Source organism: Microcaecilia unicolor, chromosome 13, assembly GCF_901765095.1.
Source record: "Microcaecilia unicolor chromosome 13, aMicUni1.1, whole genome shotgun sequence".
Classification (NCBI taxonomy): Eukaryota; Metazoa; Chordata; class Amphibia; order Gymnophiona; family Siphonopidae; genus Microcaecilia; species Microcaecilia unicolor.
The window spans coordinates 24,714,227-24,729,547 of NC_044043.1; the positions used below are offsets into that span (position 1 = coordinate 24,714,227).

General features: G+C 46.7%; 1 protein-coding gene across 2 annotated transcripts in view; it reads left to right on the forward strand.

Annotated features, from left to right (window-relative positions):
- MTMR4 (myotubularin related protein 4) overlaps window positions 1–15,321 on the forward strand; it is a 314,547-nt gene that overhangs the window by 9,286 nt on the left and 289,940 nt on the right. The window contains exons 1-2 of one of the 2 annotated variants that reach the window (XM_030222079.1): window positions 512–531; window positions 4,792–4,879. In XM_030222079.1, coding sequence (XP_030077939.1) covers window positions 4,865–4,879 — 15 coding nt within the window. In that variant the 5' untranslated portion in view covers window positions 512–531; window positions 4,792–4,864. Of the gene's footprint in view, window positions 1–511; window positions 532–4,791; window positions 4,880–15,321 lie in introns of those variants that run through there. The other variant, XM_030222077.1, reaches the window with a different exon arrangement.

Here is a 15,321-nt window from a genome sequence, read left to right on the forward strand (position 1 = left end):
TCAGAAAAATAACTTCCCAACACTCAACACTTACATGTGTATAAATTGCATGCTATTAGTGTTGTGTATTGAGAAGTTGTTTTTGTTTTTTTTCTACAGCACCTGAGTTCTGAGTATCGTCCCATTGGAAAGTTGAGTAGCAGTCTGCCTTAGGGGTTGGTTCTGGGACTGATTCTGTTCAATCCCTTTCAGGGTTAGGAGGAAAAGTTTGCCTTTTTGTGTATGATGCAAACATTTGCAAGTGTGGACACCCTGCAGGAAGTAGACAACATTAATCAGAAGTGTGCTAATTGATTTCTACAAAAATCAGAAGTGTGCTAATTGAGCTTTTATCTGAAGACATACAGATTGATGTATTTTGGCTGCAGAAATCCAAAGCTGTTGTATATAGCAGGAGAGAAGCTGATGTTTACAAACTAGGAGAGGTGATTGTGGCAAAACACTGTGACAAGGTGGTGGCAAAAGCCAGAAGAATGCAAGATGCATAACCAGTAGAAGGGAAGAGGTGGCATGCTGATCTACAAGTTGTTGGTGAGGCTCCACTTGAAATACTATACTCTGTTTTGGAAGCCATATCTCACTAAAGACATAGACTTGAAGCAGTTCATAGGAAGGTGACCAAAATAGTATGGGGTCTACACGATAAGATTTACAGGGCCATGGTTTTGATATAATGCCTTTCTGTGTTTATAGTTTTATGTTATGCAGGTATTTTCTTTGTCTCGAGTAGGCTCACAATCTAAGTTTTTGTACCTGAGACAATAGAGGATTAAGTGACTTTGCCCAGAGTCACAAGCAGGGATGGGGTCATTACTTTTTAAAAGTATTTAAATAAAAAGTAAAAGTACTGGATCAAAAGTAGTAAAGTAAAAGTAAAAAGTCATTTAAAAAAAAAAAAAAAAAAAAACCTCTAGTAAAAGTAATAAAGGATAGTCTCTAAAAACTGTTTTTTTTTAATTACAAAGCAAAAATATTTTTAACAAGTTGGACATGTAATTATTTTCTGTTTGCTTCCTCACACAGCATGACGTATTTTTGTTATTTTGTGGGCTGAATAAACACTCCCCTGTGAGTCTAGGAACTTGTAACCAGCACACAGCATAGTATAGTGGGGCTGAACCCAAACCTGAAAACAAAATTACCATACTCTTCTCTCTTTGCTCTTGTCAGATGGCAGGAAGGTGAGAACAGCAGCAGTGGGTTCTCTGTGCTTATTGTCCAAAGCTGCACCACTTCCTTCCACTCAGTGCCTGTAGGTCCCCCCGGCCCCTGCAGAGGAAGGCGTCGCGGCTTCCAGGGGTTACCTGCAGAGGGAAGTTTTGGTTAAGGGTCATTAGTTCCCCCGTGTCTTTCACTCACCTCTTACATGTCACTTGTTCCTGCCAACCAAACCGTGACAAAGCATGACTGACAATTGGCCACCCACACCATTGTAAAAGATAGCTTCCTATTGGACACTTTGGCTCCCAAGGAGGACAAGCATTAGAAAGGTGCGAGGTACGCTGCAAACCAAGGGTGGAAAATCTCAGCTGTGGGGTGCTGTTACTTGCCATTGTTCAAAAGTGTTGTGTGATCCTCTCAATCTAACCCGTTATAGCCCTGTTCGTATGGATTGCAGAGAACTGCAACTCAAGCTTCAGCCCCTGAGATTTCTGCTGGTCAGGGAAACCACCCTTTTCTTTGTGGCCAACCTTCAACTGTCACGATGTCAGATGCCGGTTTGCATCTCATTGGGCCCAAACTTCTGGTCCCAGCTCAGGTATTTTTGGAACTGGAAATTCAGGCCCAATCAAACCCAGTTTCCCAGGTTTTAAAACCAGTGCACTAACCATTAGGCTATTCCTGCACTCCGATGTGTGAAAAGAGACTTAAAATCCTTAATATGTATACTCTAGAGGGAAGGGGGGAGAGAGAGAGTGATATGAAATGGACATTTAAATACTTGAAAGGTATTAATGAGAAACAAAATCTTTTTAAAGACAGGAAAGCTATAGAACTAGAGGACACAAAATGAAACTGGAAAGAAGGAAGCTTAAAAGCAACATCAGGAACTACTTTTTTTTTTTACAGAAAGGGAAGTGGTGCTTGGAATACACTCCCAGTGGAGGTGGTTAGGAAAAAAACTGTGACAAAAAAATATCAGAGCAAGAACGTGACACACAAGGGTGCAACTGTCATACAGCAGCGGGTACGATCCTAAATAAAGGCATCAAGAAAGTATGTACGACTCTAGCCAACTTTTGCTGGGCAGACTAGATGGACTTGTCTTATCTGCTATTTGCTACTATATATACTGTATATAGTAGTAGACAGCCTTTGTATATGTGACTCATGTAATTGCATGTATAGACTGGGTTATTACATATCATTTACAATATGGCATAACATTATTTTTGGATAGCTCTGAATGCTATTTATTCATGTTATTACGTGTACATGTTGAACTAGCATGTATATGGAATTAATATATTACATGTCAGTGGCTAGAAATGATTTGGCCTAACTACTTACCTTGGCTTAGGTTACTGTATTTTTGTTTTATCGCTCCCCGTTCTAGGGAGTGCTCCAGGAGTTTACCTGGACAGATCTGATTGGCTGCAAGAGGTGTGATATCCTGTTTGCTATTCATGGAAAGTGTAAATCATGTCGTCCAGCCACTGAAAGAATCACTTGTGCGTACAACACAGACTGTACAGTTCATGTAGTCAGAACTTGGACTATTAAACTGTAGCATGTGCAGCCCTGTCCGAACTGATATATTTAAGTTATGTCTGTGGCACTCAGTATTTTATGAGTGGTACTGATCTTTTATTTAGATTGCTCTATTTAAAATTCTAGGTGGTTTACAACCAAACATATAAAATTTGGGGCATAAAAACATCACATTAAAACAATAAAAACTTCCTTGGTTCTTGTATTATAGAATTTGTATTTTGTTAATCTAAGATGATGGCAGATAAAGATCTGCATTGTCCATCCAGTCTGCATAACAAGATAAACTCATATGAGCTACCTGACCTTGATTTGTCCTTGCCATTTTCAGGGCACAGACCATAGAAGTGTGCCCAGCACTAGCTTTGCTTCCCAGTGTTGCCACACAATCATTTCACATCCTCTAGTTCTACTGCCTTCCCATCTCTAGAAAAGGTTTGTTTGCAGATTAATACCTTTTAAATATAAATCCCATACCATTTTTGTAGTTTTTCTTTGCACTGCTTCAAGTCTTTTCACTTCCTTAACAAGATACGGTCTCCAAAACTGAACACAATACTCCAGGTGGGGCTTCACCAGCGACTTGTACAAGTGCATCAACACCTCCTTTCTTCTGCTGGTTACACCTCTCTCTATATAGCCCAGTGTCCTTCTGGCCATGGCCACCGCCTTATCACACTGTTTCGTTGCTTTCAGATACTCTGATGCTATCACCCCGAGATCCCTCTCCCTTGCCTGTGCATATCAGACCCTCGCCGCCTAACACATACGTCTCCCGTGGATTTCTACTCCCTAAGTGCATCACTTTGCATTTCTTTTCATTGAATTTTAATTGCCAAACTTTACAGTCTAACCCTTCGGCAATGTCACAAATATATTGAACAGAATCGGCCCCAGCACCAATCCTTGAGGCACTCCACTACCCAACTTTCCCTCTGAGGAGTGAATTCCACCACTCCAGTTCACCACTTTAGGTCCTATCGTCTTCCTGTCAAGTTTATTCAAGAGCCTCTTATGAGAAACCGTGTCAAAAGCTAATTTAATCTCCCCCATGACTAGGGATTGCCTTTTGAAATGGCCAAATTCTGCTGCTCTTACTACAGTGGTACAGCGTAACAATATTCATAGCCTTAATACATGGTGCTTATTACTGTTGCTATGTCATTTGGTTTGATGGCTCAAAATGCTGCATTGATTGGTCACTGGCACAACATGGGACACAGTGGTTGCTTAAGGATTGTGCCAGCTGCTTGATAGTGTGGGCCATAGCTTCAGTGAAATAGTCTGTAGTGGCTTTTCATTATTGCTCAGATGGCATTTCAGGATCTTTGAGATGGGGCTTAGGACAGCTTGATATTGGTGCTGGGGCCTATAGCACAGTTTATGGATTCCTTAGTGCTAAAGTTGTTTGGGAAGAAGGAATAAAATACGTTTAACAAGAATGAAATTATACGAGGCATAATGGGTACCCTTGGGGACAAGATCAGAAAGTATTTCTTTATTTGAGAGGATGGTGGATGCATGCAGCAGCAGCAGCAGCCGCCACCGCCTCCCAGTGGAGGAGGCAGAGAGACAAAACAGTAGCAGAATTCAAGGTAGCCTGGGTCAAGCACAGAGATACATTGCCGGAAAATGTGGTGAAGGCGGTTAGCTTAGCAGAGTTTAAAAAGGGGTTGGACGGTTTTCTAAAGGACAAGTCCATAAACCTCTACTAAACGGACTTGGAAAAATCCAAAATCCCAGGAATAACATGTATAGAAGGTTTGTACGTTTGGGAAGCTTGCCAGGTGCCCTTGGCCTGGATTGGCCGCTGTTGTGGACAAGATGCTGGGCTCGATGGACCCTTGGTCTTTTCCCAGTGTGGCATTACTTATGTACTTAGTTATGAAGAGGTAAGGGGGAAGACCAAGAAACTTCAGCTAAACCCTGAGACAGTGCAGTGAGAAATTGGTCAGATTTGCCGGGCTTTGTGAGCCTTATCTGCTTTCATATTCTGTTTTGGGGAGAATGTGACTTGTGAGGGTGCCACATTCTGCCTGCAGTTTATTCATTTGTGGTTCCTTTTTCTCCTTGCTATAGGTGATATGGAAAAGAAGTGGTGAGAGAGTGAGAGGAAAGAGCAAGTGGCATATCGGTGCAGCACCTGCAGGAAATGCTTGAGATAATGGTGAGTGTGGTTGGTTGAGCTGGTCATGACATGTCCCCAGAGTATGGGAATGGTGAAATGTAATCTGGCTGGCCTATGAAGCCCAGAATTAGGCTCACAGCCTTGCTTTTAATTTTTGGACGTCACCATGTGTGTGTACACAGATTTATAACTGTAAGCCTGTCTGGACATTCTCAAATATAGAACAGAGAGAAGATCCAGGGCAGACCCTGTGTCTGAGGAGCATTCATGTCAGACTTTGCAGACCATCCACCAGTTACAAACCAGAACACCTCACAAAATCTGTCACTCCCAGCGTATAACAAAATATATGCGTTTGACAATCCTTCCCCACCCCTTGCACTGTGAAAATAGTGTGCCAGGAATTTGAAAGGGGACCTCCCTCTATTTCTGACCCCCCCCCCTCACCTGTCTTCCAGTATGTATGTATATTTATAAAAATGTATATACCTTCTTAGCATTGCAAAATCCCAGTCAAAATGGTGTACAATCATAAAACATTAAAAACCTCAGTTAACAAGGAAATGGCAACGCTTTCATTGCTTTGCTAAAACCACAAGCCCGACTCCTCCCTCCTAAGTTTTGTCAAGCAATTTATTCCACTCCAGCACAGCCCTTATCCTAATGCTCTCTTTTTCCATACTTCCTTTTTCAATTTTTTTTTGTTTGTTTATAGAAGGAAAGTGTGTACCACAGGGTGGGGAGAGCAAAAGAAGCAGCCACAAGGACAGCAAGCGCAACTTTGTGTCCCTTGCAGTTCTGTAATCTCATCTCTAGCCAGACCAGAGCTATGTATTCCAGTTTTGTCTGTGTATATCAGTTATGAGTAGATTTGTTTTTACTTATAAAGGCCTGCTGTGGTGCAGCTGATACATTGCCAAAGAGCAGGGGGGAAGTCACGTTTCATAGTCTAGATCACTGGTTTACATCTCTTTGGGTGAGTTATTACCGTCTGAAAGTAAGTTGGCGGGTTCAGTTCAAGTTCCTACCAGACATTTAACATCACTGTGGACCCAGCTTTTATCTTTGTTTCTTCTCATGCTCTTGATAAGATCATATTTTCTTAATGTCCCATCATTTTTTGTTTCTTTTCTAATTTCTGATGCTGTCTTCTTGCCAAAAGTATAAATAGTTTGGGAGGTGAGATAATTTAGTGTTGGGGCGATCGGTAACTTGTGGCAACTGCAGTATCTGGGAACTCGGACAGGGGCTGGTACCACAGGAGAATGCAGTGTCTACATAAAAATATCAGATTGAGATTCTTTTACCATCTGAGTTCTGTAAGAAAAAAGTTACTTGTAAGGGTGAAGTACTCCCAGTGTAAAGTTTGTCTGTTTCGGAAATTTCATCTACCAGACATATAATAATGAATTGAAAGGAATGAAATCAATCACACTTCTATATTTAAAAATATAAAAAAGGTGACTAGGCTGTTGGAGAATCGTATTAAAACTACACCGTGCAGCCACTGTGAACACAGGAGAAAATTGTCGCGTCTCTCGCGCTTGCCACGCTCTCGAGGACCTTGGCATACCTTCAGGCTTCTCCCCCGGGAGCGCGGGGTTTGTGAGTCCTTAGGCCACTACCGTGGAGCGGCAGTGGCAGGCAAAATCACCTTCCAGGTAGAGAGGAAACAAGACTGGACCGGAACTCCGGACTGGAGTGCTACACCGGAACACTCGGAACTGGAACGCACCGGACGGGTGCGCACTGGAGTGGGGCCCGCTGGACTGGACACACTGGAGTGGCCCCACTGGACTGGAACATACAGGAGTGAAACCCGCTGGACTGGAACACACTGGAGCGGAACCCGCGGAACTGGAACACCCTGGACCTAGGCTTCACCTACACTTGACTGCCTTTCCCCGAGGGTTGAGCCCTAAGGTTCTGGCAGCCGGTAGGACTTACAGGAACAGCAGGAATGAAGATCCAGGAGTGCCCCCTGGCACCTAGGCGAAGGCAAGGCAGACAAGCAGGGACTGTCCGGGTTCTGGCAGTTGGCAGGAATCAACACAATGACTAGTAAACTGTACCCAGGCTAATAGGAACGCTATACCTAGGCAAACCAGTCATACACAGGAACATACACAGAGCAAACTCAGGAGACTTGGAAGGCTATACACCAGCTAACAACTAAGCTGTGCCCAAGCTAACAAGTCATGCACTGGAAACAAACGCAGAACACTAGCAAAGCTTTACACAGGCTACAAGCCAGACGGTGCCTAAGCTGGCTAGTCTGACACTAGGAACCAACACAGAGAACTAGCAGAGCTATGCACAGGCTACAAGCCAGACGGTGCCTAAGCTGGCTAGTCTGCACTAGGAACAAACACAGAGAACTAGCAGAGCTATGCACAGGCTACAAGCCAGACGGTGCCTAAGCTGGCTAGTCTACACTAGGAACAAACACAGTCTTGGGATAGTGGCTAGCAAGGGCGGCTAGTCTAACACTAGGAACCAACACAGAGAACTAGCAGAGCTATGCACAGGCTACAAGCCACACGGTGCCTAAGCTAGCTAGTCATGCACTGGAAACAAACACAGAGAACTAGCAGAGCTATGCACAGGCTACAAGCCAGACGGTGCCTAAGCTAACTAGTCATGCACTGGAAACAAACACAGAGAACTAGCAGAGCTATGCACAGGCTACAAGCCAGACGGTGCCTAAGCTAGCTAGTCTACACAAACACAGAGCACTAGCAAAGCTATACACAGGCTACAAGCCAGACGGTGCCTAAGCTAGCTAGTCTACACAAACACAGAGCACTAGCAAAGCTATACACAGGCTACAAGCCACACGGTGCCTAAGCTAGCTAGTCTAAACAAACATAGAAACTCACACAGAGCAAACACTGAAACTGTGTACAGAGCACTCTATACACCAGGATCTTTAGATGAGATGCAAAGGCCAGGACTGTAGTCTCCAAGTGACTAATAAAGCCCTTCAACACCAGAGCCACAGCTGCAGCAATCACCTTGCAACCAAACAGAGGCTTGGCACACAGAGCAGTCAGCCCATAGGAAGGAACAGCGGGGGCCATCTTGGATACTGGCAAAGAGGAGGCGGCGGCAGCCATCTTGGAAGAGGCAAAGCCCACACAGGTGAGGTTCAGCAGGGCAATCAGCACACAGAGCCAGAGAGAACCTAAGACAGAGACAAGCAGAAGCCAGCACAGACACTGACTCCCAGAAACAGGGTAAGTCTGAGGGTTGTCACGGCCACGGACGGGACAAAAATATTTAGACACAGGATATAATATTGCGTTTATTTAATTTGCAAAATCTATATAAATTCTCACCTCCAACGTTCAGTGAAGCACTGAATGTACTGTTCCTAGGGTAGGCCGTCAGGACCACTCACCCTCACTCAGTAGACATGCCCTCTGCCACACCCCTTCCGGACATAATTCACAATCCCAACGTTCTAATGAGGAACATTTTTCTACTCCAACTTCCGTCTTGGTGTAGATCGCAGCGGAACCATGACTGCCCCGCCCTCGCCTACAACGTCATGATGTCGAGGGTGGACCCACGGAGGGACCACACGCTGACTCACCCCCCCCCCCCCCCCGAACATTCAGCGTTCTGTGCCTGGGACCGTGGATCCGTCCTCTGCGGGGCACCATCACTGACGTCCCACCTCACGCCCCTCCCACACTCTGTGACGTTCCCCCTCACTCCCCTCTCACACTCTGCCCCTCTCCGCGTAACCTAACCGCCCTCACGCCCCTCCCACCCTGTTCAACAATCCGCCCTCAAAAAAACGCAGCCGCCCTCCCTCCCCAACATTCGGACTGCCGGAGAGGACGAAGAGGGAGGGTGGTGAGACGTCGAGCGAACGGATGCGGCAACTGGTGAATCCAAATACAGGGGGGAGGGAAAGTGCAGTGGGTCCGACCGTCGGAGACGACGAAAAGGAAGGACGGCGACCGGCGAGGTAAGCAAAGAAGGACATTGGTTGATCTCTGTTTCCACTCCCCTACGCAGCCGTCATTCCTATACACTACAAAACAACCAAAAGTAGGAGCTGCTGCTTCACACTGTCATTTTTACATTGAGGGGGGGAGGGGGGACCCTGCAACTGGGAAAAAGGGAGGAAGGAAGGGAGGGGAGGTAAGCAAGAAAGCACATTGGTTAATCTCTGTTTCCACTCCCCTACGCAGCCCTCATTCATATACATTAAAAAAACAAGCAAAACTAGGAGCTGCTGCTTCACACTGTCCTTTTTAAATTGAGGGAGGGAGGGACGGAAGGAGGGAGGGGGACCCCCCTGCAACTGGGACGGAGGGGGGAACCCTGCAACTGGGAGACAGACCGGGGGGGGGGGGGTGCAGCCAACCTGGAACTGGGAGGGAGGGGGAACCCTGGCACATACTCTTTCTCAGACACACACTCGCACCCAGTCTCACTCTCTCCTTGTCATACACACACACACTCGCACATTCACTCTCTCTCACACAGTCACTCTCATGCACAGTCTCTGAAACATACACACTCCGAGGAAAACCTTGCTAGCGCCCGTTTCCTTTAAAACAGAAACGGGCCTTTTTTACTAGTACACTTATAAAATTGGTAGCACAGCTGTAATTACAGTTGTATAAAGAAGTGGCCAGACAGTACAACTCAGTGGAGCACTACAGGGGCACGGTTATCTCTTCCTTTTGTGTCAGGGTGGGGGAGGGGGATGCTTATTACAGAAGGCCAGAGGAAGAGCAAAGGTCCACTTGAGTGCCTGACAGCTTTCTTTACATTAATCCATGGCAGAGCAAGGCACCTCTGAGTTTCGAGTTAAGTCTAACAGTGAAATAAATTTCCTTTTTACTTCTAGATGTGGTTGATTTAAAAACTGTTGAGTTAGTACTTTTCTCCAGTGAACTTACCCGTGTTTTTCCTCACTGTGTTGTAGCTGTGATTGTGTCAATTAGCAGAATGTTCTGTAATTCCACTGCTTTTTGGGTCAGTTAAAAATCATACATTTGTACAGTGTTCTTTATTCACTAGTTTTTGTTGTGGCAAAAGTATCCTGTTTCCAACAGTGGCCAATCCAGGTCACAAGTATCTGGCAGAAACTCAAATAGTGGCAACATTCTATGCTACCAATCCCAGGGCAGGAAGTGGCTTCTCCATATCTCTCTTAATAGCAGACTATGGACTTTTCCTTCAGTAAATTGTCCAAAGCTTATTTTAAATCCAGATACGCTAACCACCCATGCAGGTGGGCGTGACAGTGCAATAAAAAACTGTAGAAGTCAGTAGATTATAGCAGATTGCCACAGCTGGAGAAAGACAGCTGCTGAAGCATGAAATAAGTCTTTGGCAAGCTGCATGTGACAAAGAAGTGAGAAGGCTACAATTGAAGCCACAGCACCTGAATTTAAACCTCTGGCCCCTGCATGCGCCGCCCACAAGACCTTTCAGTAATGCATACTTCTAGCAGCACTATAGAAATAAGGAGGAGGAGGAGGAGGACACCGCCTTCAAAAACATGTCTGTGGATGGAATCAAAATCCATTCCTGCAGACGCTCTCTAGGAAGTGACTCTTGTGTAAGATACATCTTAAAACTGGAAACCAACTGACGTGCGAAGATGAAGCAATAAGAAGCCAGACAAGAGCTCATCATGCGACAAACACAGCCATGTGTTCCATTTGCGTCACTGAAGCAATTTTTCAAAATTACTGGGGGTGCTAAACATGACAGAAATTACCTCGCCTTGGACACAGTCAAGGAGTTTGTTCAATATTGGGGGCGCTCAAGCACCCACCACCTCTGCGGCCGCCAGGAGTCTAGGCAAAGCTAGAGCCATGCTCAGCTAAATACAGAAATATATCCACCTTCAGCTAATCATCGGCTTTACCCCTTTGTATGGCCAACTTGAGTCAACAGCTTGGCGTGCCATATGTTATACCTGAACCAGTTACTAGCAGAAAGCTGCAAATTTTTAAAAAATATATTTTAACTAAAAACAAGTGAGAGACAGCTGCTTCAGAGAGCTATAAGAGGGTGCTGGAAATCTGTGCCACATATGGGAGTAAGATACACAGCCCAGAGGCAAAATAAAAGCTGCCAGTTTCTGTGATTTCTCTCTCTTAATATGTGTCTTTTCATAAACTACTTAAAGCAATTTAGGAAATTATGAAAAAAGACACATATAACAATTGACCAAAAAATTAAAAGCATATAAGTCTCCGTGTGGAACCATACAGATCCTATATCACAAGCCAGTGATGTCCCTCGAAAGTTTCCAACTGGAATAAAGGTCCCAAATCTTATGAAAAATAATTTATTTTATTTCATTTGTATCCCACATTATCCCACCTATTTGCAGGCTCAATGCTGCTCTGTATTGCTGTTAATTTAGACATTCGACAGATCTAATCTGACTTCAGTCAAAATAAGTTCCAAAGGGGGCATAGATGGTTGCTTCCAGGCAGCTGCTAAAGCCAATTTCTCTGAGGACAAGCAGGCTGATATTCTCATGTGTGGGTGACGTCAAGTCAGCCCCGGAGTATTTTTAGCAAAAAAATCGCCAGAAAATCTCTTCTGGAGTGTTCCACCGCGCGTGGCACTTGCACTGCGCATGTGCGCGCACAATTTCCTGCCCGCCGCGCAGTCACGCTCATCAGTTTTTTCCTTTCCGCGTCTGAGGAGACAAGGAGTTTCTGTTTACAGCGCTTCGTGTTTCCTGGACTCCGGAGTGGAAGTTTCTTCTGTCTTCTTCGTGAAGTTCGTTTTTCCCTCGTTGAAGGTGTATTATTTTACAGTATTTTTTTCGTGTTTTATAAGTTTCCTTTATTTTTTCATTGCGACTGTTCTTAGGTCGCTCGATCGGGATTTTTTCCTTCTTTTGTGTCTGTTGTCTGACACAATCGCGTCCTTTGATTTCACGGAGGCTATTTTTCCCGCAATGTCATCGAAGACGCCCAGCGGCTTCAAGCCATGTGCCCGCTGCAGCCGGACCATCTCTGGCACTGATCCGCACTCCTGGTGCCGTCAGTGCCTTGGGCCCGACCATCTTCAGGAGAGCTGTAAGTTGTGCCTAAAAATGAAAAAGCGCACTCAGCTCTCTCAAGAGGCCCAGAGAGAAAAGCTTTTTGGGTCCAGTACCTTGGCGTCGACTTCGGTACTGTCGACGTTGAAGGCAGCGTTGGCATCGGGAGACTGGGTACAGGCTGCCAAACGACCGATGCACGCTGGGAGCCTGCCTCGGCGCCTCCTGCTTTGCAGGCCCCCTCCCCCCCGGGACCGACCTGTATCGGACCCGGCCCCGAGGAGGCGTGTGGATTCCACATCCTCCTCACCGGTACCGAGGAGTCTCGATGACTGGCGTCGGGCGAAGGCCAAGAAGCACTGTCATCATTCTCCTTCTCGACACGGTACTGGGAGCTCCGGGTCGTTGAAGCATTCGGCACCCGAGAAGCGTCAACGCCGGGAGGATCGCTCTCCCTCTGTGATGGAGGTGTTGACGCGACGGTCGTCTGGCAGCCCGGTACAGGCTTCCCAGCCTTCTCAGATTCTGTCTCCGACACCCACACTGGCACCGCAGCCTTCCTCGACAGCTTCTCTGTATGAGCGCATCAAGGCTATTTTTCCTGGTTTTATGGAAGCGGTGCTGCACCATTTGCGCCTGGCACCGGAGGTATCGGTACCGACGGTGCCGGAGGCTCCTGTGGCATCTAGCCTTTTGCAGGTGGTGAGGTCTCCTTCACGGAGTCGGCAGCCTCCTGGGTCGACTCTCCATTGCCATCAGTGGAGGAAGCTTCACCGGAGTCTCCTGGGTAGTTGACTTCTCGACACCGTCATCGAGGTCACCGCACCTCCATGTCGAGACGGGCTCGGATCCGGGCTGCTCTTTCTGAGCTGTTAGCCCCATCCGATGATGACTCATCTGGTGAGGATGGCGGGCATGGAGTTTTCTCTGCCGAGGACTCTCTAGGTCTTCCATCTGATTCAACTCCCTCACCTCAGAGGCAGCTCTCCCCTCCGGAGAGCTTGTCTTTTTCATTTTTTGTGCGGGAAATGTCTGAGGCCATTCCCTTCCCTGTGGAGACTGTGGATGAGCCCAAGGCCAAGATGCTCGAGGTCCTGGAGTATCCATCTCCACCTAAGTCTTCTATCAAAGTGTCCGTGCCGGACAATCTGCCTGTTGGAGGGAAGTTAAAATTTTTTCACCAAAGGTGGCCTCTTGTAACCTCCGACAGGTGGGTTCTTCAAATAGTCCAGTTAGGATACACCCTCAATCTGGAATCCAAACCTCCAAATTGCCCACCGAGAACTCAGTCCTTCAGCTCTCAGCACAGGCAAGTACTTGTAGAGGAACTCTCCGCCCTTCTCAGCGCCAATGCAGTCGAGCCTGTTCCACCAGGGCAAGAAGGGCTGGGATTCTATTCCAGGTACTTCCTTGTGGAAAAGAAAACAGGGGGGATGCGTCCCATCGTAGACCTAAGGGGCCTGAACAAATATCTGGTTCGAGAAAAGTTCAGGATGCTTTCCCTGGGCACCCTTCTCCCCATGATTCAGGAAAACGATTGGCTATGCTCTCTGGACTTAAAGGATGCTTACACTCACATTTCGATACTTCCAGCTCACAGGAAGTATCTGCGGTTTTGGCTGGGAATGCAGCACTTTCAGTACTGTGTGCTGCCCTTTGGCTTGATGTCTGTGCCCAGGGTATTTACCAAGTGCCTGGCAGTCGTTGCAGCGTCTCTACGCAGACTGGCACTGCATGTGTTCCCTTATCTTGACGATTGGCTGGTGAAGAGCACCTCCCAGGCAGGAGCTTTACAGTCCATGTGGATGGCTATTCAAGTGCTGGAGCTACTAGGGTTTGTAATCAATTACCCAAAGTCCCATCTCAGGCCTGTTCAAAAATTGGAATTCATAGGGGCTCTGTTGTGCACGAAGACAGCTTGTGCCTATCTTCCCAAACCAAGAGCAGACAATCTTCTGTCTCTGGTCTCCAGGGTTCAAGCGTCTCAGCAGATCACAGCTCGGCAGATGTTGAGACTTCTGGGGCACATGGCTTCCACAGTTCATGTAACTCCCATGGCACGTCTACACATGAGATCAGCTCAGTGGACCCTAGCTTCCCAGTGGTATCAAGCTACAGGGGATCTAGAGGATGTGATCCATCTGTCCACCGACTTTCGGAATTCCCTTCAGTGGTGGACAATTCGATCCAATCTGGTTTTGGGGTGGCCATTCTAAATTCCTCAGCCACAAAAAGTGCTGATGACGGATACATCCCTCCTAGGGTGGGGAGCGCATGTAGATGGGCTTCATACTCAAGGAGCTTGGTCCCTTCAGGAAAAGCGTCTTCAGATCAACCTCCTGGAGTTGCGAGCGATCTGGAACGCTCTAAAGGCTTTTAGGGCTGTCCAACCAAATTATTCTAATTCAAACAGACAATCAGGTTGCGATGTACTACCTCAACAAGCAAGGGGGTACCGGATCTCGCCCTCTGTGTCAGGAAGCCGTGCAGATGTGGCTTTGGGCTCGCCAACACGGCATGCTTCTCCAAGCCATTTATCTAGCCGGCGTAAACAACAGTCTGGCCGACAGGTTGAGCAGGATAATGCAACCTCACGAGTGGTCGCTGAACATGGCTGTAGCCAGAAAGATTTTCGAGAGTGGGGCACTCCCTCGGATCTTTTTGCCACTCAACTCAATCACAAGGTCCCTCAGTTCTGTTCCAGATTACAGGCCCACGGCAGGCTAGCGTCGGATGCCTTTCTCCTTCATTGGGGGACAGGCATTCTATACGCTTATCCTCCCATACCTCTGGTGGGGAAGACTTTGCTGAAACTCAAGCAAGACCGAGGGACCATGATTCTGATAGCGCCCTTTTGCCCCATCAGATCTGGTTCCCTCTTCTTCTGGAGTTATTTTCCGAAGAACTGTGGAGATTGGAGTGTTTTCCAACCCTCATTACTCAGAACGAGGGGGCGCTTTTACATCCCAACCTCCAGTCTCTGGCTCTCACGGCCTGGATGTTGAGAGCTTAGAATTTGCCTCCTTGGGTCTTTCTGAGGGTGTCTCCTGAGTCTTGCTTGCTTCTAGGAAAGATTCCACTCAAAGGTGTTACTCCTTTAAATGGAAGCGGTGTGACAGCAGGGCCCTAGATCCTTTTTCTTGTCCTACACAGACCCTGCTTGAATACCTTCTACACTTGTCTGAGTCTGGTCTTAAGACCAACTCTGTAAGAGTTCATCTTAGTGCAATTAGTGCTTTTCATCAGCGTGTAGAAGGTCAGCCTATCTCTGGACAGCCTTTAGTTGTTCGCTTCATGAGAGGTTTGCTTTTGTCAAAGCCCCCTGTCAAGCCTCCTCCAGTGCCATGGGATCTCAATGTCATTCTCACCCAGCTGATGAAACCCCCTTTCGAGCCACTGAATTTCTGCCATCTGAAGTACTTGACCTGGAAGGTAATTTTCTTGGTGGCTG